General features: G+C 37.9%; 1 protein-coding gene across 4 annotated transcripts in view; it reads right to left on the bottom strand.

Moving 5' to 3' along the window:
• The window catches only part of LOC115422937 (uncharacterized), a 49479-nt gene that overhangs the window by 11032 nt on the left and 11504 nt on the right, over window positions 1–26943 (bottom strand). For 3 of the 4 annotated variants that reach the window (XM_030139571.1, XM_030139574.1, XM_030139573.1), the window contains exon 2: window positions 1407–1604. In XM_030139571.1, coding sequence (XP_029995431.1) covers window positions 1407–1552 — 146 coding nt within the window. In that variant the 5' untranslated portion in view covers window positions 1553–1604. Of the gene's footprint in view, window positions 1–1406; window positions 1605–18163; window positions 18291–26943 lie in introns of all 4 variants that reach the window. The other variant, XM_030139572.1, reaches the window with a different exon arrangement.

Here is a 26943-nt window from a genome sequence, read left to right as displayed (position 1 = left end):
TTAAATAATTTAGTTTTCTTAACACCAATAAAACAGAGAACACTCTTTATAATACTTTGGTATTCATCTTTAAAATGTCTCGTGGATCCCTGCAGGTGATTGTAGCTATAGGAAACTGTTGATATGGTGAGGGTGTGATTAAATAAAGCTCCTAGGTGCAGGTGTGAACGTGAAAACGGTCCTACCCCCATCTCTCTTCTCTCACTTAGGGAAGGAGCATCTTGCTACTGTGTGAAAAAACACAAGGTAGCAATAAATAGCTTCTCTAGCTCGCAAACAGGTGCAGGAATCCAAGTTGCAGGAAATCACAGAACATAGAAGGTATAGGACAGTAGCCTCGTCAGGATCTGTGGTATTTCTACTGGTTATTGTCTCCTCTAGTGATCTGGAACTACATCCTATTTGTACAAACATATGAGGATTATACCCCAAGGGGACCATGAGAAGAAAACAGCTTCCACGGGAGATGTTCATAATATCATGCACAGGAGGGAGCTCAGGTAGAAAAGACATGGAGGCATGAAGAGAGATAAAGAAGGGCGACAATCATTTTGTTAGTTTTAGTCTGCAACAGATCTACTGTGAGCCCAGGATTCAAAGAGTGTCAGTGTAAGGGGGGGGGGGGGGGTATTTTCTAAATCAATAGTACGGAATCAATATTAGAAAGTCACTTCTTTAAGGATATATTATGTTTGTTCAGGACAAAGTGAGATTGAACTGGTGAACTGCCGAGAACTCAGCTGCTCACTTTCCAGGGGGAACACATATTTCATTCTTTAGATCTTAACATAGTATGGTTTTATTGCCTTGACATAAGCTGGTTTGACTTTTCTCTACATCCTTATCTGTGTATCCCATGGCAACAAAGCCACAGAGCAGCCTGTGATTGGTCCCTGAAGGTTCTGCAAAAAAAAAAAAAAAAAGAAAAAAAAAAAAGAGTAGTCTGTTCCATTGCTCTAGCCTGGCTCAGAGTCTGATCCTCTTAAAACTGCAGGGTGCTCCATTGCTTTTGCCTGCTGAGAAGTCTCCTTTAGAGGGGTGACGCGAGGCTGCTCCAACTCTGGCCTGTCTGTCTCATCTATGTCCTGTAAACATCATTTCATCTGATCTGACACTCGCCACCATTAACATTCATTACTGCCACTGTGCTCAGAGCAGGGGATGAAAGAGACAAAGAGGGCGGATGGAGGGAAAAGAAAGAAGGGAGGAGGAGAGTTCAGAAGAAGTAGATACAGATAAAAGAGGGGAGTGGATGATAGGGATGATTTAGGAGGGCACAAAAAAGCTGGCAGCACAGATGATCTAACTCAGGATGTTGTCCTTTTTATTTAAATCTGCAACTTAAGATAAAAAAAAAAAAAAAAAAAAAAGAAGTAATACCACGTGACTGTCCCGATGGAGCTCACCTTTGACAGCCCACGCAGACGAGGACGATGAGGATGGTGACCACGAAGGCGGATGCTGCGGCGATGGCCCCGAGGAGCAACAGGTTTTTGTAGGGAGGATCCCCGTAACCGTTGTCTTCGTTCTCGTCCATGACACTCTCACTCATTTTAACTCCACAGTCTCAAACTCTGCCACACAGACCGTCTGCTCAGGAAGACCTGCAGAAAAGAAGAAGAAGAAGAAAAAAAAAGCATGCATACAACATATGAGTGACATGAGAGATAAGAACAAACTGAAAGAAATGCTGCAGAGAGCTGGGTAAAAAGGAGTGGGAATGTGTGTGTGTGTGTGTGTGTGTGTGTGCGTGTGTGGTTTGCCTCTAGCTTTTTGTCACTGTCTCTTTCTGACATATCAGTTTCTATTTTTGACTCACTAGCAGAATAATGCACAGAAAATAGAGCACCTTACAAAGCAGCCAGTATAAACATGTGAAAATAGGTTTCATCACGTTCTGCCTTTTTTGTTGTTTAAAAAAAGATCAGATGATGTTACATTCATTTGTCCAGAGAGCCAGAGAGATACTTGCGTTATTTTAACAAGAAAAGCCAACTACACTCCCAGGAGTTGTGTCTAACTGATGGAAGGACTAGATCCACTGCTGCTACTCCTCCTCTCCACTTCATCAGCAGTAGCTCAAAAACGCTCAAACTACACTGTTCAGTGTTTAAAACAGTGGGAAAGTGTTGTTTTATAAGCATGACGGTGCTTGTACCTCTCTGCCACACACAAGGGCAAAGAAACTCTCCATCACCCACTCCACACTCACTCAATTAATGTCAGATAGATTATCTCTGGGGAGGTTTGCATGATGTTCCTACACTCTCAAACCAATTAAACAGATTAGTTAAGACAGAGCAGTGCTTCAAAGGATCTTCGGAAACTATTTGAAAGCTTTGCAAGTTTGAAAACTATCCAGGATTAAGAGCTATACAACTATGAGTAATTTTTTTAATATGAAATGTTCAGTTTTCTACTTTCTCGCTCAGTCTTAAAAGTTAGTCTGCCATGAAATATCAAAGACCAGTGGCTATATCTAATCCAAATATCATAAAGTTCAGTCATTTGCCCTACAATCATCATAAATAAACCCATAAATACTTCAATTGACTGTTACAGGGGTACATCTGTGGAATAATCTGGAGCAAAACTTAAAAATGTCTTTTTCAGTTTGTGCATTTAAAAGGATGTATAAATCCACTATAATAACAACATATAGAACATTACAGAAGTACATATAAAATAAGATATTATTGTAGTTAAATGGTTATCATGATAAGAAGATACTCTCATTTTTATTGATCATTGCATTTGGAGTAAATATTTGAAGAGCATATAAATATTATAGTTTATATTAAAAACAGTTGATTATGCAAATCTGATTGTGAGTGAGGTGACTAAAAAACTGTATATGAATGGTTTGTATGGATGTTTTGTGTTATTGTAAAAAATATACAGAGGAAAATGTGTGTTAACAAAGCAAAGGAAGAGGATTTAGTTTGATTATTAGTTTGTAAAAAGGGGGGTGGGAGTCAATAAGTTATACTTCTTCCCACTCCTTTTCGAGCGCAGAAAAATTTTATTTATTTATTTTTTTTGGACCATGTTGTATGATTCTTTATTATCTGATGATTCTATGTGCTCGAAATAAACTACTACTACTACTACTACTACTACTAAAGTGAAGAAAGAAAGCAGCCTCATGTTTGAGCACCTGGAGCTGGTAAATTTCACATTCTATGCAGGAAACTAATGACAGATCTACTACCAAATTAGCTGCCAATGAATATTCTTTCCAATGACTGATTACCTCTGCCAAAGTGGCTATGACTTCATTATCATTTGTTTAATTGTTGGTCCGTTTGTCAGTATGATTGCACTAAAACATCCACTCTGACTTGTATGGACTTTTACAGAGGGGTAGGGATGAATCCATTACATTTTTAAGATGGTAATACATCTTTTCAATATACATATATTGATGGATGGAGAATGCTCAGAGAGGCAAATCTAAAAACCTGAACATTTGCAACAAAAACAAGTGATGCCCAAACCTGAATATTTAAATAACATTTTTAGTGAAAAAATTCCTTGTGAATGTGAAGCCCTGTACTTAGGAGATATTTCATGTGAGAAATGAACTCTGAAAGATAAAAAAAAAACTGCTGTTAATGCTTTTGGCAGGAAGCAAAAAGACTATCACTGGAAAATAGCTAAAGCTTGAAGCACCTGCAACTGAAGAATGGATCGATATCGTACAAGACATTTACATTCTGGAGAAGTTGACATTTTGTTTTAAGGGTCAAAGGGAATCTTTTTCACTATTTGGTCAAAATGGACAAACTATGTTAAATCTGTAACTGATGTGGATTGAATACATCGGTCATGTGATAACATTTATATGATATACATTTTTGTTTAGGTTAATGCAAACATACAAACCTTATCGTGTCTTAATGTGTTGATGAAGAAACGGAGCAAGCCCTCTCGTCCTGCCCACTTTCTTTTTTTTTTTTTTTTTTTTTCTATATTCTACTAAAAATCTTGGATAGGCCTCTTTGTTCATTTCGATGTGTGGCTACTGAAATGTACCCGAAAGGGAAGTTTGTGTGACCTGCTTTTCCAAATAAACAAAGAATGGGAAAAAAAAACAAGTGATGCCAGCCACAACAAACCCCGCCCCTCGCACATGTTTTGCCAATTATAAGTAAATGTGAAGATTTAAAAAATTCATATGAAATTTGAACTTTGACCTACTTTTCCCATAATGTAATGACATCTTCTTCTTTTCTGGGTCACTGGCAATCTATAAACCCAATTTGGTATGAATTGAACCAATAGTTTTGCTGCTATATTCATTTGAAATTTTGCTCATTATAAGTAAATGGGGGAAAAAAAGGATATTAAAAATTCATAAAAAATCTGAACTTTGACCTACTGTTCCCCAAATGTAATGACATCTATTCTGGGTCATTGGAAATCTATAAATCAAATTTGGTATAAATTCAACCAATAGTTTTGCTGCTAGAGTGTTAACAAACAAACAAACAAACAAACAAACAAACAAACTGAACCAAAAACAATACCCCTTGCCTCCTCTTTGGGGGGCGGGGTAATAAAATGCATTACTGCATAGCAGTACAGAGCAGAATGAGAAATGTAGGGTTTTGGCTAAATGCCATATAAATTCACCTCACGTCAATGAAAATCTGTACCCACATATTTACAAGAAACACAAAGCCACATAATAAATGAATACATATATTATTCTGCAAATCCTCACAGAGCTCACGCATCAATAAAATAACATAAAATTAAGGATGAGCTGATTATAAAATGCATGATCGATACTGATTACATTTTGGCTAAGAGCTAAAGCAGATACCAATGTTAATTTCTGTTTATTTTGTTTGTATTGTTATTTATCTCCACTTAACAAAGAAATCTTCATTATATTATTTTACTGAATTATTTAATGAGAAAAAACAAAAGCTAAATACAGAAAAATAACACTCAAAATCCAATCAAAGACAGGAGTTTATGTATACATATAAAATTAATAAAATACAGTTAAATATAAAAGAATAAATTATAAAATACACCAGGAGAACATATACTGGCAAACCAAAGTTTAACTCATGTTGCACATTTTGCCTTTATAAATGGAAACCACCTGTTTATCACTGAATGACCACAAATTTATGAAAACGATATTAGCAAATATTGGCTGATACCGATGCCTGGCTCATACATCAGTGCTCCCTAAGGAAACACAAGACAAGAGAAAGGTATGTAAAAGTAATGAGTAAAAAAATAAATAAATAAAAATAAAAGCGTTGCATTAAGGTCAGTAGAGTTCTAAGCATTGTTATATCTGACAATTTAACACATCGAATCCACTGCATTTTAACAGAAAATTACCCCACATTAATCTTGTAGTTAGTGCTTAGTTCACAGAGGTGTAACATGAAATTGGGGTAGGCTATATAGCGAATTAATTCAAGTAATCAAGGTTTTGCTGTCTGAAAATCACAAAATTGAGATTACTTCACATTGCAACCAGACTTGTTATTCTAATATATGAATAGTGCATGGGTTTCTTCAGTCATATATAGCATATAGTTTGGGTATTTTTTGATCATGTGTGTCTTCAGTTCATGTGGCCAGAAGATAATTGTTTATTATCACAAATCGTCCATAACATTGAAAAAAAATACATTTTTGGCCATTTCGTTAAATACAGCTGTTAAACTAGGTGTGTCCAATAGCGAGACCTTGAATTCACACTCATTACAATAATGAAAGTGAGTCATCTTCATCATCCCGTTAACGTTCGACCACCTTGTACTGATTTTTCTCACCAGAAAATGAAGCTGTTGTTCAGCACCAGGCCCAAAGTACAGTATGTTCACAAGTGCTAAAGCATCACCGAGGGACATTTAGATTTTGTGTCACTAGTCAATACCTGCTCCCACTGCTCTGCACATTTGGCAGATTCTACACCACGTACCCAGTGCATTCCTTTATAAACCGGGACAATGGCAGCAATGTGGTTAATGTATTAGATTAGAGAGGGTGCTCAACATCAGGAATCCAAATGACAAAGCAAGCAGCAAGCAGAAGGAGGTCATGGCAAGCTGCTGTATATACTGTGTGTGTAAGAGAGGGAGTGATTCTGGAATATACCACCACAGGATCTGGCTCTGGCTTTCTGTTTCTTGGAGATAAAACTGCATCTTTTTTTTTTTCCCCCATGTCCTCTTTTCTTGGTCCCTCTCTTTTCCTCCAGATCTCCTCTCCTCTCTTCCCTTCTCTTCTCTCTCTCTCTTTCTGTATCAGTCTGCCTGACCCTGCAGATATGTGAGGCGATGCACAGCGAATGAATTAGCAGAGCAGAGGCCTCAGACAGCCCTTTATGGAATAGACAGACAGGCAGGCAGACACAGTGCAACGCCGCTGAGAGAGGAGGAACTAGAGGGAGTGAATGAAAGGGAAGGGTAAGAGAGAGGTGATGAGAGAAGACGCAGGAAAAAATGAGTGGGATGAAAGGACAGACAGGTGGGAGAAGATGCAAGAAAGCAGGGGAGGGTAGAAAAAGAAGGGAACGAGAAAGAGGGCGCGCACTTAAAACTGACGGGGAAACGTGGAGGAGAGGGTGTGATAAACAGTGGGGGAGGGAAGAGGGAAGAGGGAAAAGAGTGTGATGAGACGAAGAAGATGAAGACAGTGAGAGAAATAGTGGGGAAGCCTGGGAGAATGTACGATGAGCGCAGCAGAGGAAGGGGGGGTAGAGGGAGAAAAAAAAAAAAAAAAAAGAGGAGGAGGCGATGAGAAGGAGGTCATCAGCGGTCTGTTTCTGCTTGCATTTTGTCAGCTCCTTCTGAAATATTCAGAGAAGAAAAACATACAAGGGGTGTGTTTCTGAAACGCTGGCGAGCACAATGCAGGACAGGAGCCCATGGCTGGTAGCATATACTTAACAGTATGTGAAGCTCACAAGTGATGAACAAGACCAGGGAGGAGGAGAGCCAGTTTGCACGACGCACAACGCCCCTGCAGCACACTCAACAATGATACACAGTTAGGGTGCGTGAATGTTTATTTCAGCATCTGTCTTCATTTTACAACATAAAAATGATGACAGTGATAATAACAGCACGTTGAAAATGATGACACTGATGGTGATAGCACTATTGATGCCGGCTGCTGCTGCTGCTGATCATCATAAACATGTCAGTGATGATGATGGTGTTGATGAAGGGTGCAGAACCAAATACTGATAGCTATAATGGCGATAATGAGGTCAAACTGAGAACTGTGAAGACACGATAAGGGGCGGATGCAGACTGTAGAACTGAAGGGTGCAGCGGTGCAGTGCAACCACAGGGTGGAAGGTTTCCTCTGTGTGAAGAGATCAAACACACACACACACACACACACACATACACACTAGCATGAAAAGCTAACGTGCTGTGTTGCAAAACTTACAAAAATCTATAGGTTACACCTCTGAGACCTCTGTTCAAACCTCCTGTTCTTTCTTATCTACTCTACTCAAGCTTCTTCTCCCTTTTGAAGTCATTTTTAATGAGAACACACACTTGCACTTGTTATATTTTCGGTATCCTACATAAATCTCCTTAAGGACTGTGTATTGTTTGCATCTTTTCAGATCTGATAAACCACCTGGTCACATTAACAGGATTTATCACATCCTCTTAGTTTAATAATGGTTTTCTTTTGCAAATGAATACACATCACAGTGGTTTTTTTTTCTAACTGTCATCTCTTCAGATAGATTCTGAAATGAGTAATTTATTACCAAGAGGCTGTTTTATGAAGATTGCGATAAAAATATCTTGCTGGGGTCTCTTGGATGGCACTACAGCAAAAGTGGGACATTCTTTTAAAGTTTAAAAATAAGCATAACCTGATTCCAGCTACGTTTCACGGATGACATTTACATTTACAGTTACATTTTGTATTACATCATGACTGGTCATGAATTGTTAATACTTTTAAGCAGTCAAGAGATGTTAGTTCAGCTTCTTGTGCAGAGCTGTTTGACTGAAAAAGCAGAATAGCTGAATAGAACTGACTCAAAATGCACACAGAGCCAAACGCTTTACAAAACACAAACTGGCCCACTTTTGAGAGTCTGAGTTTATATTAAGTATATTAAGGTTAACCTCAGCAATTCTTTGGTGATTCCCTACAGTCACCTAAAATTAAAGCTAATCTGTGCTGCTTCTCACTTTTTTCCATTATAACAGTGTTTTAATAACTGACAATAACATTATAGGATAAGAAACTAAGAAAAGGATACAAAAAAGTCTTCTTATGTAATTAGAAATCTTTTTTTTCTGTAACTGTACCTGTTAAACTATAAACAGTCCTGAATATATGCAGCAGTTTTTAGCATTAAAGTAAACAGTTTACACATACATGCACCTCTGCTTCTATGCAGCACAATTTACATTTATCCATTTTGAGGAAACTGTTCAATAATAATAAATTCCCCAGCTGGCATATAAGACAAGGAACTCTTCAATCTCTAAGTAGGGTTGGACAAATAAAATGCAGAAACATTTATCATGTAGTCTGTATGTGGAATTTATGAAACTTAACACAGGATCTTAGACGTTTTTTTCGATTGTTTTCATAGATTAAAATCAGCCAGTTTCTCAGGATGAAGTGGAAATTTCTTTTAATTGAGGAACCCAAAGCACTAAAAATTAAACATAAAACTGACTGAAATTAACTTCGTAAAACTGGAATGAGTTTTAATTGGACTAAAAAGTACTTACCAAAACTGTTGAAAACACACAGAACTTTTTTTTCTAGAATAATATGCTTTGATTTTATTTTCTATTTATTTATTTTTCATATTACCTTCATTTAACCATACTTCTGGTGCTGTGGCAGAAGAATATGAAAAACTTCATTGACTACTGGAAACTCCACATGGGGATAGTTAAATCTACAGATAAGGGAGAGCATATGCTTCTAGTAATTTGGGTAAATACATTTTTCTCTTAAATAGCATTTACTAAAATATGAGCTTTCATATTGCATGTTTTATTTGCATTGTCCAAGTGAAATAATTAAACTGAAGTCAAACAGTGATATATGTTCTGAAGACAACTGCACATTTAGGAACCTTTCAGTATGACCTTGTGTTCCTCTTCATCTTTACAAAGTGTTTTTTTTTTTACTTTTATATACTTTTAACGTTTATGTTAGATTTTCTTTTTTTCTATCAGTACAATACAATGTATACATTTAAATACAGTTCAATCAGCTATATCTGTATTCCTACACACCTCCATAGGCAACATAAGATGGAAATGAAATAAAACAATAACAATCACAGTAAACAAATAATGTCCACTCCAAAAATAAGGCTATAGGTATAAGTCCTAGTCAGAAGCAGGATGACAGCACCTTGATATACAACATGGGGTTTTGCATCACCAATAAATATTATTATTGCAGCAACAAAGGCAACATTCTGAAGCCTTTGAGCAAAGTGTTTTTACTAAGACACTTTCTGGTCATTTATCACTTGTATCTCCTACCCAGTGCTTCCTCTACTTATCACATAAAGTTTCCCCAAAAAGCCTCTTTTCCCTCTCCACATTGGATTAACAAACCCAGCATCCAGCAATTTCCCTAATTGTAGCCAGAGATTCACAAGGCCGATATGTTCCCATCATGCTCCTGAGTACAGCTTTCAGTCTCCATCATCACATTAGGACAAATCCAACTAAGTGATTATTATCAGACAGCAACAACAGAGTAAAAACCACAATATGAGCATAACTGCGTACGTGTATATGAGAATACTGTTTTCTAAGTTAAACAAATTAAGCACATGCCACTTTACAAGCATCAATCGACTAAGACTCAGGCTGACAATCCTCATCAACCGTCTCCAGCACTGACCTGTAAGTGGATATCAATCACTGAACCAGTCTGCCCTCTATCTGCTCCACCTTCTAATCAATTCATCACAGTCTCTGAAGATCAGTTATAGATCAGGGCTGCATGATACTGGAAAGAAATGACACTGCAATACTATGTTTTCTGTAATACTTATCTGATATGAAAAAATACAGGAATAGTGTTAATGATTCTAGAATAATTGGGTGAATTTTAGGAGTGTTATGTACAATTATTCATTCATTTTCTGAAGTGCTCAGTCCTCATTAGAGGGTTGTAGCCTATTCCACCTACCAGTGGTTGAAGAAGGGGTACATCTCACCAGTTCATTGCAGGGCTGACATGTACAGATGATAACCATTCACTCTCACATTCACACCTACAGGTAATTTAGAGTGACTGACTTATATATGGGTGTTTCTATGAAACTGGTCCCTAAAAACAGGACAAAAGAGCTAAAAACCAGATGTAGACTAATGTTATGAAGCAAGTTTGGAAGCACTTTGGGTCCTCTTTGATTGGATAAAACACATTTTCATATTATTTTAATATTATTTTCATACAACAATCTGTATGTAACACAGTAAAAAGGACACGAAAATTATGCACTACTGTTTTTTCAAATATCTTGTTATTCTCTCACAAGCACATTTTGGGAATCAAACTAATTATGCAAGACAGAGTGCTTCACAAAAATGGCCGCTGTTGCAAAATTACTTGCCATTTACTTGTGTTTAAATGGGCAGGTTCTGCATGTAATGCCAGTGGGCATGATGGGTTACACATGAAACCTAGAATGAGACTGAGATTCATGAAAAACAAAACTAAATTTATTTTTAATACTGATAACCGAGATGGTTAACAGGAAGTCACACGAATATCTTCTATGTCAAGACTAAGCTGAACCTAGAAAAAATATGCTAGCATCAAGTAACATCTAAGGATTAATATTTTACCTATTATCTCCATAAAGTGGGTAGCAACTAGTATCAGAATATGTTAAAATGTGACAAAACATCAGATTAGCAGCAGTAAAAATGTATTTTTTTTCATAGTTGTCACACAGTATATCATTATCTGATATTGGTTTGTTAAATACGTATGTCTTTGCTTTAAAACTTAAACACATGGTGTCCAGCTGAGTGGACATTTTTGTAACTTCAATTTTTTCAGTTGCATTATTTTTTTCTTGAGGAATAAAAACGTAATATAATTCATAATTCATGCATGAAAGGGATAATAATAGAAATAAAAATAAATGTTTTAAGTGCACAAATAACTATTATTCTGAAGTATTTTGTGAAGAAGAGGTGACAATTCTGCTTTCTGTAGCTAAAATAATTCCATAACCACAACCAAAACCAAATCTCACATTTTCACTGTTTTTCTCCAGTTTCTTGTTCATTTTCAGGTTGTGATCGACTTCAATTTGCTTCACATTTTATACATTACAATATACACACCAGCCATACTGTGTTAAGAAGCTGTAAGTTATGTAGTCATATTATGGACTCAGATATGATCTGAGATGGTCATAAATGAACAGGTAATAGAAAGAAGGAGCAGAATATGAGGCTAGTTCATCAGAAATGTGGACTACTGCACATTTCAGCTGAGAGGAGTTGAGAAATCACATCATGTCTATGGTAATCTCAGGCCCAACAGGACTCTGCAGCAACATGGAGCAACAGGGAGACAGCAAAGAAGAAAGGAGAGAGATGGAGACAGAGAGGCAGTGGGAGGTAGAGGTGGTGGTGATGGTGATGGGGGGGGGTTACAGCTTAACCCTCTGACATTTTTGCCATCAGCCGAAATGCCTATCTCTAAGCCTCATGTACACACACACACATACACAGACACATGCAGGGCTAAGACCTCTCAGCACTTGGAAATGTAGTTTGCAATTTAGTGCCTATCCCAAAGTGACCTGTTATAAGCAGTCACATAACAGAACAAGTGAACAGAACCGACTGAACTATTTGTCCCAGTCTAACACTCTAATCTTATAAACAAGAACAAATATGATTTGGAGTCAAACTCTCAAAAGCATTTGGCAACATCTTTCCACTAATGAGAGAGTATTGAGTAACAAGTGTAGGGTTATCCCTCAGTGAAATAATATTAAATGGAATTAGATCATACACTATGTACTCTTGTTTAGGGCAATAAAAGTTAAAAAAAAATGCACATCGCAAAAGCTGAATAAAGATGGGAAAAAAATCTACAAAATGAGCAAAATGCACCCCATAGAAACTTAAAAAAAGCACTTTGTTTCAATAATTTGTGGTAAATTTATTAATTTAAAATTTACCTCTAACATCACTCACTGCATGATTCTGAAAATTAAATGTCAGAAAGAGGCTGAGATGGAGGTGGTGAATGTCTGAATGTGAGACAGGAGTTCCGGAAGATCCATATGACAGAAAATCACAAGACACTTATACAGAACCATGAGTGAGTCACCTAATGAATTCCTGCCTAAAAATGAATATCCCTTTACATGTACACTAACATTTATGCAAATTGTGTTCTTGTGTCACTATGATGTTATAATACAATATAATACAATACAAATGAACTGATCACCGCGGTGGTTTTATGGAGCAACCATCACTTGCTTGTGTGAGTCTGTGGTTCAGAACAGAGCAGTAGAACAGCTTAAATTTGACTTGTCGGAAAATCAATGAGGTTTGGCGGAACATAATTAAAGAACAGTTGGACTGAACACAACTGATTAGAGTTGTAACAGTGATTTTTTTTCATACACATTTCTTGACATTGAATTGTACATCGAAAATACATAACAGCAAGTGGCGACTTGAGCTGTTTTCACCAAAAAATGCAGATTTTTATATATTTGTTGATTTTTTTAACCCATAAAAACCCAATGCAACTTTTGTGGCAGTTCCCAAATGAATTTTTCTGTATTTTTCTTACATTTCTTAAGTGGTTTATCAACATTTCTTCTAATATTATGCTCTGTATTTTTCATTCTTCAATGTCAGTCTGGTATTTTCCTATATTTAATTCACTGATTATGTAGATGTTCATAAAATCTCAAATTAAAGTTAAGTAAATATTGTATCAGAAGTGACTTTTTCTTTAAAGTATATCATTAACTTAACATAACCCAAGTGTCTCCATCCACTGTCATTGATCCAACTCCATGGGTTTTACTGGTGAATCAATGTTGCAGAAGATGATGGTGTTTCCATGGTAACTATGGAGCCTCTGAACGTCCAAATGGGTCATATCTGATGACCATGAAAAGATAACAAACTGCATTTTACACCAATTATTTACATGGATAGGATTAGTGGATCAACTGGTATTAACAGTTTCTATCTGTAGATGGTTGGTGTCACCAGTGGCTGTTTGGGTCTCTATGGGTTAATGTTTGTGTTTCATTAAACTAGCAGCATTGTACCAGTGGTGCCATTGTACGATAGTATGAGAGGCTAAAATTGCCCAGCATACCTCACAACATTTGAATACGGATATAAAATTGTGCCTAGTAGATAGTCAGGTAATGTTTCTATTCATTTGGCGAGTTTGGTGGCGATCGGGTGTGTGAAGGTCTGTGGTGAGGTCGGACTTGGTCTGAGGTAAGCTGGGACCTGGTCCGAGGTGAGCTGGGACCCAGTCCGAGGTGAGCTGGGACCCGGTCTGTGGTGAGCTGGGACCCGGTCTGTGGTGAGCTGGGACCCTGTTAAAATCACCCAGCATATCTCACAACATATGAATACGGACATAAAATTGGGCCTAGTAGATAGTCAGGTAATGTTTCTATTCATTTGGCGAGTTTGGCAGTGATCAGGCCTGTGAAGGCTGAGGAAAATCCGTACAAACACCCTCCTGTGCTGCAACATCAATTGGACACCGGATGCCGGACACAGAACGTGCATTATAGTAGGATTAAGGATTATTATTCTTTTTATATAGCTCAAAAAACACGTTTTAGTGCTAAGTGTAATACAAATACCAAAAACGTTCTGACATATTTCTTCTTCACCTCAAACACTGATATATGTGTATATGTAACACGTTTCTAATCACAGCTCAAAATACTGAAGGAAAATATTAAATACTACCTCTTCTATACTGACACCTAAAGACTCCAATTCCCACATTAATACAGAAATGTAAACTTTTTAATAATCTTATACATTTAAAGTTATAAAAAGTTTTCATCTTCACACATCTTCAGGGTTTACCACAACAAATTAGATTGATGCCATCCTATTATTTCCCCCCTGACTCTTTGCTCATCTTCTTTTGGTACATGTAAAATAAATAAATACTGAAAGAAATGTGCGCAATAACACCATCTTTTTTTTGTATATGACACAAACAAGACAGAACATGACAAGTATGTTCACAGTTGGATAATTTAGTTTAATAATGTCACTGATACAGAAAGTACATACAGTAGTATGGCATAAATTTAATAAATGCCACAAACCATGAATAACTGCATATTCTTCATGGTGATAGAAGGGAAATAAAGATCTTTGAGGGAGTTGGTTAAAAACGGTAAAATACACAAACATTTGTAAAATCCACTCAACTATTCTCAGTAGAGGACAGTTGGCAGCTCCTGTCTGGTTGCTGTTGGGTAAGAAGAACTGTTTGTTTTATCTGCTCCAGAACCAATCATCTGCCTATGATGTCCTCAAATGGCAAGCCTTGTGTTGTTTTATTTTTAGAGTTACACAGGATTTTGACATTTCACTCGTTTGCCTCATCCTGTGTCGCATGCTGAAATCTCTCCACCATAAAACAACAAAGAAAATCCCATAGGTTGCTCAACAGATTTCTTTGTTTCTCTGAGTTTCAGGCTGGATGTGTGTACATTTTAACTGCTGAGTGCAGGATGTGCACATAACATCCACCACAAATGGGTGCTAAATGATAAAGTAATATAAATAAAACTCTGGGAGTGTACGTAGCCTGAAGCCCAGAGCTGAATGGGAGCGCTTCCTCTTAGTGTGTATGTAGATTTAGAACCTGTAGGGAAATACGTGTGAGAGTTTCTGGTAGTAAAAGGTGCTGAGAGGGTCAAGCTAATAAAAATAGACGGAATAGACTGGATACGGTTTGTTCTATCTCTACTCTCTGAGTGCAGAAAGGACAGTTCCAGTGAGAGACTTCATAAGCTGAAAATACAGTATAGTGCTGATCCTACAGACTCAAGCGAGGCAAGACCCCATTTTCCTCTCACTTGACTCGACTTAATTAACCAGAATGAGTCAGAAGCAACATTTAGGATTTAAGATTTATCCTTATGGGATTGGGGATCTCTCTCTTCCTCTTTCCCGCCCTCTCTCACTCTCTATCGCTGTGTTTATGGTTGACTTCAGTGCTAACTTCCTGCTCATTACTTTAATGATGGTGCTACTGTGAGCTTATGCTCACGAGTGCAGTTTGCTTTTTAACGCTGCATTTTGGGAATAGCGTGAAATACACACATGGAGACACACAAGTCCATGCACACAGCAAGAGAGAATCAAATGAAATCAAAATTCCACACATGCATTATGTATGTGTGTTGTACCAAAAACAGCTAACAGGCTTACTGAAAAACTTCTTAAGTGTAAGAGTCTGTACATGTCTTAGTGTATACTGCCTGACACCGCCAGAGCTAAGAGGCCATTCATTCACCATTTACTAATAACTATAAGAGCCAATCATACAAGGTATAAGGTATAAGGTAAATAGGGAGCTGGAAGAGTGACAAACATCTTGTTTCTCCTGTGAAGTATCAGCCTAACTCCCTGCGTAACTGTAATACAGAGGGAGTCTGACAGACACATATATCCAACCCCAGCTCTCTGCTTTTGCTTTAGATGCATTATTCATCTGTGTGCCAATTTGGAAGAACCCTCCCAATCCCCCAGCTAGCACCAAAAAGGGGAAAAGCGAGAGAGAGAAAGAGAGAGAGAGAGAGAGAGAGACAGGCAAACTAGAGAGAACGAAGTCACAGTGAGAATGTCAGAAAAAGCGAAAGACAGTGAAAGAGAGAGGAGAGAGGAGAACACCAGAACAAAAGAATGAGTGAGACAGACACAGAAAAGTGCAAGCAGAAACGGCTCAATCTCTGGGCTGCAATGTAGTGAAACATCCAAACAGGATTTCAAATGATCCAGGGAGACTTCTCCCTACATGTTTTGATATTCCCAGCTCTGCCTGACTTGTCTGCGCAGAGCAGATTAATGACAATTTCCACACTAAAGAGCCTTAACCCTGACAAAAAACACAGAGTGCAAAGACCATGGGCCTAAAGCGTACTTTGTTTAGCCTGAAACTGAACTGCATGCTGCTGCTAAATCTCAGCCGCATACACTGCAGTATAAATGCTAGTGCAAGCACGCTGTCAAATCCACTTTCATAACTGTGAGACAATGGCGGGAACCAGCTTTTCTGCTTGAATATGCTCTAACATCACATCTTACTGTTCCTAATGCCTTGACATTGTCAAAATCATCCCAACATCCCACCCAGTCAAGTGCATTCATGCTGGCAGCTGTTGAAGCTGTCCATCGTGGGACAACCTGCCCCAGTTTTAACCCTACACATTCAGCCTCCATCTCACACTGTCTCTGGGTTTGTGTTGAATTATGGCAGCAGACTGTCACACGTACAGACAACATGTTTTTAACATCAGAGCCTCACTGAAAATAAAGTGGTCATTCATAGCAGCACCTTTTCCCCATGATGGATGTGAGTGTTTGAGGGGGAGGGGGAGCAGGGACGGTAAGTGTGTGGGCTGGATCAGCAGGATTGCCGTTTAATCTGCCGCTGTCTCCCCATAACACAGCTCGGAGCTTTTAGACCTAACAGCTGGTTACATCTACCCCCAAGCCCCTGTGACTGCACTACATACACAACTAACAGGGAACCTTTGGCTGGGATAGCCACTAATCTAACTGTTTAACTTTGATACTCTACTTTATCTATCTGACTTATTTCACACAGACATGCTCCTGTGCGAGTATTTCTACTGTAATGTTATGAAACAGCGTTAATGAATGATGCCGCTGTAAAGGGCGTTGGCTTGCGCTCCTCTGCCGAAGGAACTGTCAAACTGTGAAGCTGCTCTGAGGATTCGCCTGTCAGATTTGGCCTTATTTGTCAGTTTGCTGTGATTCTGCTCCCTCAGCTTTGTCATGTCACCGTTCAGATTGCCTCAGAGGGCTCCCGGGAGTCATTCGCACAGAGAGAGTATGCCATGCCTCTTGGCTGATTTACATTAGGTCAGTTCTTACAGAGACAGACGGAATACTTGAACTCTTCCAATAACACTAGTTATGAGGATTTAAACAGCTGTGATAATCTCCAGAGGTGCTGTCAACACAGTCTAACAGGGCTGTAAAAATAGGTCTCACGCTCCACATAATAATGACAACTATGTATAATTAAAGAAACACCACATATTTGCAGCAAAACTAGCAACTGTTCAAGTTGGTGTACAGTTTAAAACTCTTAGCAAATAAAGTGACACCACTCCTATACAATTCAATTTATATGGATAAAAACAAACAAAGTACCTTTTCGTTAATGCAATTTAACAGCACTGCTTCAGACTGTTCCTTCAATAATGATTACAGTCTTAAATCAACACCTCTGCAACGCTTTCAAATACACACATTATGAGCTTTACAAAAATACAGGACTTATTGCTGACCCGTTGTATTATATTGTACAGGTGTACCTAATAAACTAACTCAATATACTATATATGACATATTTTCTGTGCTTTAGGCTGTCTGCACAGTTGTTTGTGATCAAAAACCAATATATTTCTCTCACTTGAGATGAGCTCAAAAGAATCCCAGTGTCATATGCTCTCTGAAATCATTTATGGCAGCCCAAGGGAGATCACAATGCAGACGCAACTCACTCCTGACAATGAAGTAAAAAAAGGAGTGACAGAGCTACCCATTGAATCTGTGATACCAAAATGCCCCTTGAAAAACAAAGAAAAAATCAAATGATTTTAAAAATAGTCACAGTCTGTAATTGTAACTTTAACAAAAACACCCAGTGTATCTGATATCAGGGTTATACCCCTCTTAAATGCTCAGATACAAAAAAGAGATAGTAGTCAGACACGAATACAAATACACACAAACATACACTTGTAGACCCACATGGCTGAGCCAGTTCCCAGGTCTCGGGTGGCGAGTGATGTTTTCACACTTGTGTGGGGAGATTGCTATTTCTGCACGGAGCCAGATAACTCAATTATTCATCACGGATGCTTGTGCACTCACTTTACCTCTATAAGGAAGAGGGCGGGTATGTCTTGCTCAGAGTGTGCGTTTTACGGGTGCATGTCTATGCGCGCATCTGCATGTGCGAGGAGACCTCCAACAGAAGATGAAGCGCTGACACGCCACACCACACTAAGAGAGGAAAAGTGCAAGAGGAGAAAAGCAAAAAGGAGCTGTCATAAACATGGCAATCAAAGAGATATGAAGCGGGAGGTGAGGATCAAAGAGCAGAAGGAGAAGAGGGAAGGAATTAGTTCCCTTATCTTCTCTCTAAGCCAACTGTGCACCTTCCAATCCTCTCCAGCTCAGTAAACGGTTACAAAGAAAAAGACTTTGAATTACCTGCAAAAACTGAAACTCTGCTACCGTCAAAGAGGGCATGATGCTCTCAGTGACAGAGGTGCTGAGCTTGGACGGATTCAACTTGCATCTTGGGTGTACTTTACAGTACAGATAAGGTTTGTGGGAAAACGCCTACTTAGCCACAGACGTTTACACAGCAGAGTGTAAAAGTCATGGCACAGGGTTTGTATGTGCTTTTCTGTGGGTCCACAAGCCAGTGAAGCCACTGAAGTGTGCTGTCCACACCAACCCCCCAAATCACATGGCTATAAAACAAACACATGCACAAATGCAGTTTAGTCATGATGTAGATGTTTTTCTAATTGATTGAATTGGGTTCTGCTTTGGGATGCTTTTGTTATACTTTCAGTACCTTTCAAATTATTGATGGTGTTCTATATGTACTGTATGTTCTTAGTTTAGTGCTTTATGTATGGTTTTAGAACTGACTTTTATTGTGTTTTATGTATATCTTTAGTGTGGATGTATGTAAGATTTAATGTAAGGTTGTGATTTCTATTTTGTCTAACTTCTGCTGCGGCTGTGTTGGCCAGGACACTCCTGAAAAATAGATTTTTAATCTCAATGAGCTTTTTCCTGGTTAAATAAAGGTTAAATAAAAAAAATAATAATTTGACAGCAAGTACAAACAAAGATAAGTGCTATCAAATGCACTAACAACAACATACAGTCAGAAAAAATTATTAGACCATCAAAAGTTATCAATAACAATGGTTATGCAATCAAGTACTAACTCCTGTGTGTGTCATGTGACTAAAACAGACAGAAAAGAAACCATGGAATGCCTAAAAGCACTGTTTTTGGCAGTACAATGCCATTGCTATTGATGGAAGAACTGAAATGATTTTGGTTATTATCAAGAAAACATGGAAAATGGCGAGATATCAGCTCTGAAATTAAACTCTTATGAGCTATTTTTGTTGTTATCATTATATTTGTCCAAACAAATATACCTTTAGTTCTACCAGGCAGTAAAATGACCGAGAAATTGAAGCAAATAAGGGGTGGACTGAATAAATGACACATGTTCCTGAGTACTGTTCTTTACTGTGTATTTTGCACATTCGCTGCATTCAGTCCTTGGCTTTAAACAAGTGAAAATGTGTCCATATCGGACAGACACATAACTCTATGTCAGCGGCATCCTAGCTATCTCCTTGTGCTGCTTTTCTTATTTCCCTGAGGACGACTCTGGAGAACCAATTGGAGCAGTTACACATGTCGACACTTCCTTGCAACCGTTTACCACAGCACATATGCCCAGTGGCTCTTTTCATCAGTTTTACACATACACACATACAGACAGGTGACAAATAAAAAGAAAAACCTGTATCAAGTATGTGTTAGTACAGTCTCCAGAACAGCTCCAATGCACCTTGACATTGGTTCGACAAATCTCTGAGTTCGACTGTAGGAGGGATAGAACATCAGGATATTCCCTCATTTGGTGTTTTGATGACAGTGGTGGGGAGCGCTGTGTAACACGCTGTCTTGTACAGATGTTCAGCTGAGTTGAAATCTCATTAGGCCTGCCACAATTATTGCATAATTACTTTATCACAATTATTTGAGATAACCACAATTATTTTTGCATAATTGCAATAACTGTCTCCATTCACCTGTTTAAAAGCAGCTGCATGAAGCAGCTGGATAAAAGTAGTATTTTTTTTTTTTTTTACAATATTTATCACTTTTTTCATATCATTATCTACTGCTTAAGATTGGATACCTATCATTACTTGTCAAGTCTTTATTATAAAGTATGCCAGTAATGGGCTTTACAGTATATTTATGTTATGTATAGCTTGTGCAAATCCTAAAATTTAAACACATATGTATTATTTATCTCCTTCTGAATGTTACTGTTAATACAGTACTCTTAGACTGTCTAGTATTTAGTGTGACCTCTCTTTGTACTTAAGATGTCTTGAACTCTTCTGTGCAGGTAATATGAGATTTACTGCACTAATCTGTTTTTACACCAGGTTTCATTTAATACATGCCAAATGTTTCCTGTTTGGGTGACTTTTTGTAACAGGAACAGAGGTCACATGAAATACTGGTTGTTGCCGATAGACGCCATTTAGTTTTTAATACCGTGCACTGAATTTTCCTATATTTTCTTGTTGTATCTTAATACAATTTTGAGAAATAGATTATGATTACAACACTGTAAAAACAAGTGGATAGCCTTTGGATAGTATTGTAAATGCTTCTTATTCATTTGATGTACTATTGTTAGCTTATAATAAAGGCAAAAAGTTGTAATTATTTGACTGAAAATGAATTTTCTGCTAAAATTTGTGATTATTATGACAGCAGTACATCTATTAACTGCGAGGAACCACTCCCATTAGTTTTTTTTTTTTTTTTTGTCGCCCATCTGCACTTCATGTACATGCATTAAATTCACAGAAACACAAGGACACAAACTTGACACACACACACACACACACAAGCACACACACACACACACACACACCCTCACACACACACACACACACACACACACACACACACACACGCACACACACACACACACACACACACACACACACACAGTCTCCCCCACTTTAATCTTTAGAGCAGGCAGAATCTATGAGTGATTTATTCTGAACCATTCCCTGGGGGAGTTTACGGGTTTGAGCCACTACTCAATCTGATCACAGCCTCTTTCTGTGTCAGCAATTCATGAATCCACCCTCTTACCATGACTTAGCCTGAATGTACGTGAGCGCTTTGAACAAAGCTAACGCAGGACAGAAAATGAGAGGAATGAAGCAGAGGTGTGGAGTACGAGGGAGAACAAACATGCAGTGTGATGCCTGTCTACTGTAACTATCACTATAGCACACACTGGCATGGCTGAGGGTGAGTCACTTTCTGCACTTGCAAGCTTGCATTCAATCTCACATGCCTAAAAATGCAACACAGTTCCTGTTATACGTGTGCAAATTTGAGCAAGTCCCGATGAAGGCACAACATGAACCCAAAATGCTGTAAGAGGTAAGCTCAAACACAACAAAGCTAATGTGTGACACACCCCTCAACCGTCACGCTACCATCCACCTCCCATTCACTGCCTGGTGCTAAGTACCATCCAGATGACTGTGTCTAATTTCCACTGGATATTCCATTTCCATTTGAAAGGTGGTTAGCGCCCATTGAGCAGTGTTATCGTGGCTGTGCAGACAGAGAGAAGCTGCCCTGCTCCTCCCAGCCTCAGACGGAGAAGCCATCGATTTGATTCAGTCTTAAAAGCCAGGTCAGCCTCAACAATGGCAGCTTATGGAAAAACCATTACCCCAGGTGAATTATGAAATGTTAACCTACATGCATGTTTGCCATCACTCCCATTCTTTCCCTGTCTTCGCTATCCTATACGACACCACAGATGGAGAAGTGACAGGAGCGAGAGAGAGAGAGAGCTCTGTGGGTTGGTTCTCAATGGAGTATACAGGCTCCTCTCGAGGTGAGTCACGCTGCCTTTCTTCACACTTCTTCTCCAAGGCCACCTACCATACACCTCCACTCTAGCACAGCAACTGCTGAGCTATTACGCCTGCTAACCCATTACACTACTCGCATCATCTGACACTGCTGAAAAGTCACAGATGACTAACTGGATCCGGCTGAAGCTCCTGCAGCTACAGTGAAAACACTGAAATGTGCTGTTGAAAACTAAAAACAGATAATGTTCTACTTAACATATCAATATTTACCTCATTTGCATGGTTGAATCATGTGTCTGTATAATGTGATACATGCATAGGATGAAATTAAGTCATAACTGCTCTGAGTTTCTCACATTGCTCCACATTTAATGACTAATGGTTTAGTTTACAGAATTTCAGCAAAGACATTAAACATGTTGAATTCAGGTGTTTCATTGGTAACAGGAGACATGTCTAATTTTGTTTACATTGCCATCTTACAAAATGCTGTGAGGGTTTGTTTTTTTTACTTAATTTAACCCAACAGTGATCTTTTTTTTTTAATCATCATAAATGTTTTAAATTTCTGAAATATTTGTCATATTCTGACCATAAATAATAAATTAAAACCACAAGAACCATCTGCTTTTTTCAATTCTTAATCAGAAAGAGAAATCAGCCTATAACTTAAAAAAAATACATTGATTTTATATTTATCATGATAATTATTGACAAAAACTGATGAGAACATTTTTATCATGATAATAGTTTAACTCCCACCAGCTGTAGGTGTGATGTATTCTAATATTTCTATGCATATAAGTGTATCTAATCCGGAAAGCAGTCCAGAACCAAAAGATAATCAATCTGCAACCACATCATGCTTAAATATTACATGAACAATTCTAATTTGTTGATTTGTTGTCAATAAATCAACTAATCAACCTGCAGTGACCTTTAGCTAGCTGCTTACAAATCAAAACTCCAATAAACCAGGTCATAAACCAGAGCAAGTAAGAAGCAAAAGCTATATTTTTTGTCAAATTTGCCACCGCTGAACTCAAAACCGAGGCACAGGTAAAGCACTTTCACAACATTTTATGCTTTTGCAGTGGCGGATTCAAGTAAATGGCAAGCTTCAATAAACCCTCTGCACCAAATAAACACAGGAAGCATCTGTCTGAGATGAGCAAAGAGTGTTGCAGTGGAAACAACAAAAGTATTTGTGATAAAGTAGTGCCTCCTCTTTCAGTCAGTTAATGTATCAGCTAAGGTGCTCTACCAAACTTTAAGCATTTTGTGCTTTGATTAACTTAATAATAAGCCTATTTTTTTATGCTAGCGAATTTATTCTGTTGAATGTGTGGAAGGTGGTAGTAATAAGTTGTATAACCAAGCAAGACTGTATGACAACTCTGGATTTTCTGACGTCTTTCCTGTACTTCATATATTATCTAAATTCCTTCATGCTGCCATGGTGACAGCGCATAAAAACACGTGGGCCTGGATTCATCCTCAAGTATTGCTTCAAACCAAACCTTCAAACAGCACATGTAGTCTTCTTCTAACTGGCACCATGTAAATCGTGTCATATTAAAGTCTGTTTTTTTGAGTAATCCGGTCTCCATGGGGATTCTTGAAAGGAGCAAACATTACAGATTACATCGAATGACATTAATATTTCACAGGCCATCCTGCTCAGTATGGAAGCAGCAAATGATATGAGCGATTTCAGCCCGTGTCTGACCTGCTGCCCTTGCATGTTTGATGCCAGTGAGCTGTGTGAGTCTGACAGTGTGAACGAGGTTAATACAGCGCACGGTTCTGCTAATTGGGTTAGTGCATGGTTTGGTTAATTGGGTTAGCAGAGATTCCATGACAGCCATCATGCTGACAAACCCAGCTTGCTATTGATCAGATGAGTGAATGAAGGGGACAAACACAGCAGGTACTTTCATTAAACAAGTGTCAGTGCATGCAAACACACTGAACTGCACGCAAACATACACACACACACACTCCAATGTGTCGGGTTACGCTCGAACTGCATCGGCTGAAGTCTGAGAGGTTTATAGATCTGATCAAATAAAATGCAAAACTGCTGATAGTGACGATGGCTATTTATGAAAACGGTACTGAATAGGTGGATAAATATGGATGTGGGATGCGTGTGTTTGCACAAAAAAGCGTGTGAGAGAAAAAAGCAGAGAACACTAGGGACCTTGACTCTCTTTCATGTGGAGGTGAATACATAAATAATAAAAATTAAATCATCAAAAAAACAGAACCAACTGAACAGAACCCAAAATAGTTCCCAGTCCTCCACTCAGTACACAAAATGTAGCACTGTGTAATAGTCCTAGGCCAACAATAGGTTTGTTGGTTTAAATTATAATGACCACACATAAGACAAGATATAATCTGGATATATGCGAAGTACAGTAAAAACAAAGATATAGTGCTTTGTTTGACCTCCTGTTGCACTTAACACATGTTCAACCCTTTTGTTCAGACAATATGAAATTTATCGCATTCATTTTCTGATGTTTTATATCAGGTTTTGTTCAATACAGGTCTGATGTTTCTAAGGCTACGTTCAGACAGCAGATCTTAATGTACAATTTGGATTTTTTGGTAAAATCCAATTTTTTTTTGTGCTTATTCTTATTATACATTAAATGCGACTTCTGTCAGTTTTGAGCATGAACGGAATGTGACCCTGAAGTGACCCGCATTCGCAAAAGAGGTCCTGACGTAATACGTGACCACGCAGATACACACTGTGTTTACAAAGTAACACTCCTGGGATGCAGAATTGTGACATTTTTTGCATTTCAGTGACGTAAAGGTCAGATAAATGTGACCTGGCCGTTTAGGTGTATTGGATTTAGGACCACATATGAAAGTGGCCTGGGTTGGATTTAAAAAAAAAAATCGGATTTGTGCTGTTCAAACTGTCTTTAACAGATCAGATACAGGTCACATACGGGCAAAAAAAAATCGGATTTGGGCCACATTTGCCTGCATTCTGAACGTAGCCTAACTGTTTGTGCTGCTTCTTGTCATGGGGTCAGGGGGTCACACTAAACAGAAACCTTAACCTTTAGAACCCATTTAGTTCAGTTTTTTGTATGTTTTTTATGGCTGTGCACATATTCCCTGTATTTTCTTGTATCTGAAGAAAAGAGAATGAGAAATAAATATGTGTTCACTTCAGTCCTTCAGAAACAACAAAACTAAAGTGGACTGAAATTATTGCACGAACTGTGTATCACACATCGTTATTCAGCATTCCACAAACATACTGTACAATAGTTTATATATAAGTTTGTTGGTCTACAAGCATCAAATTACACTGTTCTACCTTTAATTGCTGGTACAGTTTAATTTCAAGACACAAGACATATCTATACCAAGTTTCTTTCAATTATTTAGGGACATGATTTATTCAGATAGACTTTTTTTTTCATTCTGCCTCTGTATATCTTAACATTCATTTATAGAAGTGCATGGTATCAGGTCCATGATGAAAAGTGAGGAAAGGTCCCGGTGAATTGTGTATCTGTCAAATGGCACAAACATAATATATCGTACATGACCCACTACAGAACCTCACTGTCCAACCTGTAACTGAGTTCACAGGTTAGTGCAAAAGTACTGTGTTTCAAATTTCGCCTTTTTTAGCAAGAGAAGCCATTTTCAGAACCACAGAGTTAATGTAAAGCAGAAGAGAAACGTTTGGATGCTATGGGTAACAGCTTAGCTCGTCTTGTTCAGCTCTTTCACTGTCACACACTCAGTCATTGTCATTGATTCAGCCTGATCATCCTTTTGTGTCTCCATTCAGTCCACACCTGCTGTGTGTGCTATACAGTACACACTACAAATGACTTACTTTATGTTTTCTTCAATAGCTAAAAACAAAAAGGATCAATAGGTGATTTATCTTAATACTTAACACTAACCTCATCCCCCAGACAGTTGCAACTATTTACCAGTGATTATCAATTAGTATTTAAGCTTGAAATGCCCATTACTACAGCTGATCTATATAAAATGTTTAAATGTCCTTTCTAGTATGAATAATGAGTGGTAAATCCTTAATTAATGTTCCAAAGAAGAGAGAGAGTGAGTTTTTTAGGCTTTAAACTATACACATATATTGTATCTAAAATGCAAAAATAACAACCATGATGGTTTAAATACATTTTGTTGAATAAAGTTTACAAAAATATGTCTTAACACATGTAAAAAAGTACTTTTTACACATTTAAGTTACATTTTGGGTCCTTACATTGCAGACTATAACTGGGTGCTCCTATGAAACTGGTCCCTAAAAACAGGACAGAGGGGCAAAAAATTTAAACCAGATGTAGACTAATGTTATGAAGCAAGTTTGGAAGCACTTTGGGTCTATTTTAGAAATAAATATTTACTGAGATAAAAGAGAAACTATTTTCCAGATAAAACACATTTTTATATATTTTTATATTATTTTTATACAAAAATTTACATGTAACACAGTAAAAAGGACATGAAAATTACACGCTACTATTTGTATGTATGTTTGAGTATGTTTTTACTCTCTCACAGGTATATTTTGGGAATCAAAGTAATTATGCAAGGCAGAGTGTTTCACAGAAATGGCTGCTGTTGCAAAATCACTCACGATTTATATGTGTTTAAATGGGCAGGTTCCACATGTAACACAAGTGGACACCATGGGTTACACAGGAAACCTGGAATGAGACTGGTGATTCATGAAAAACCTGCATATCTGGATTAGAAAAACCACTAGGATCCTCAAATTTACCACAGTGTCTTTATTTATAGCAGTATATAAGACCATTTCAAGCTATGTGTTCCAGATTAAATGCACTGACACCTAGGTAGCTTTTCACATCCCAGTTTTGGTCCTATTTTTGGCCCCAATATTTGATTAAAAATTCATTAATTTTGGGATGGCTAAGAGCAAGAGTATATATTTT

This window comes from Sphaeramia orbicularis, chromosome 7 (genome assembly GCF_902148855.1).
Source record: "Sphaeramia orbicularis chromosome 7, fSphaOr1.1, whole genome shotgun sequence".
Taxonomy (NCBI): Eukaryota; Metazoa; Chordata; class Actinopteri; order Kurtiformes; family Apogonidae; genus Sphaeramia; species Sphaeramia orbicularis.
The sequence above is the reverse complement of the archived record's forward strand: the minus strand, read 5'-3'. Positions and strand labels throughout refer to the sequence as shown.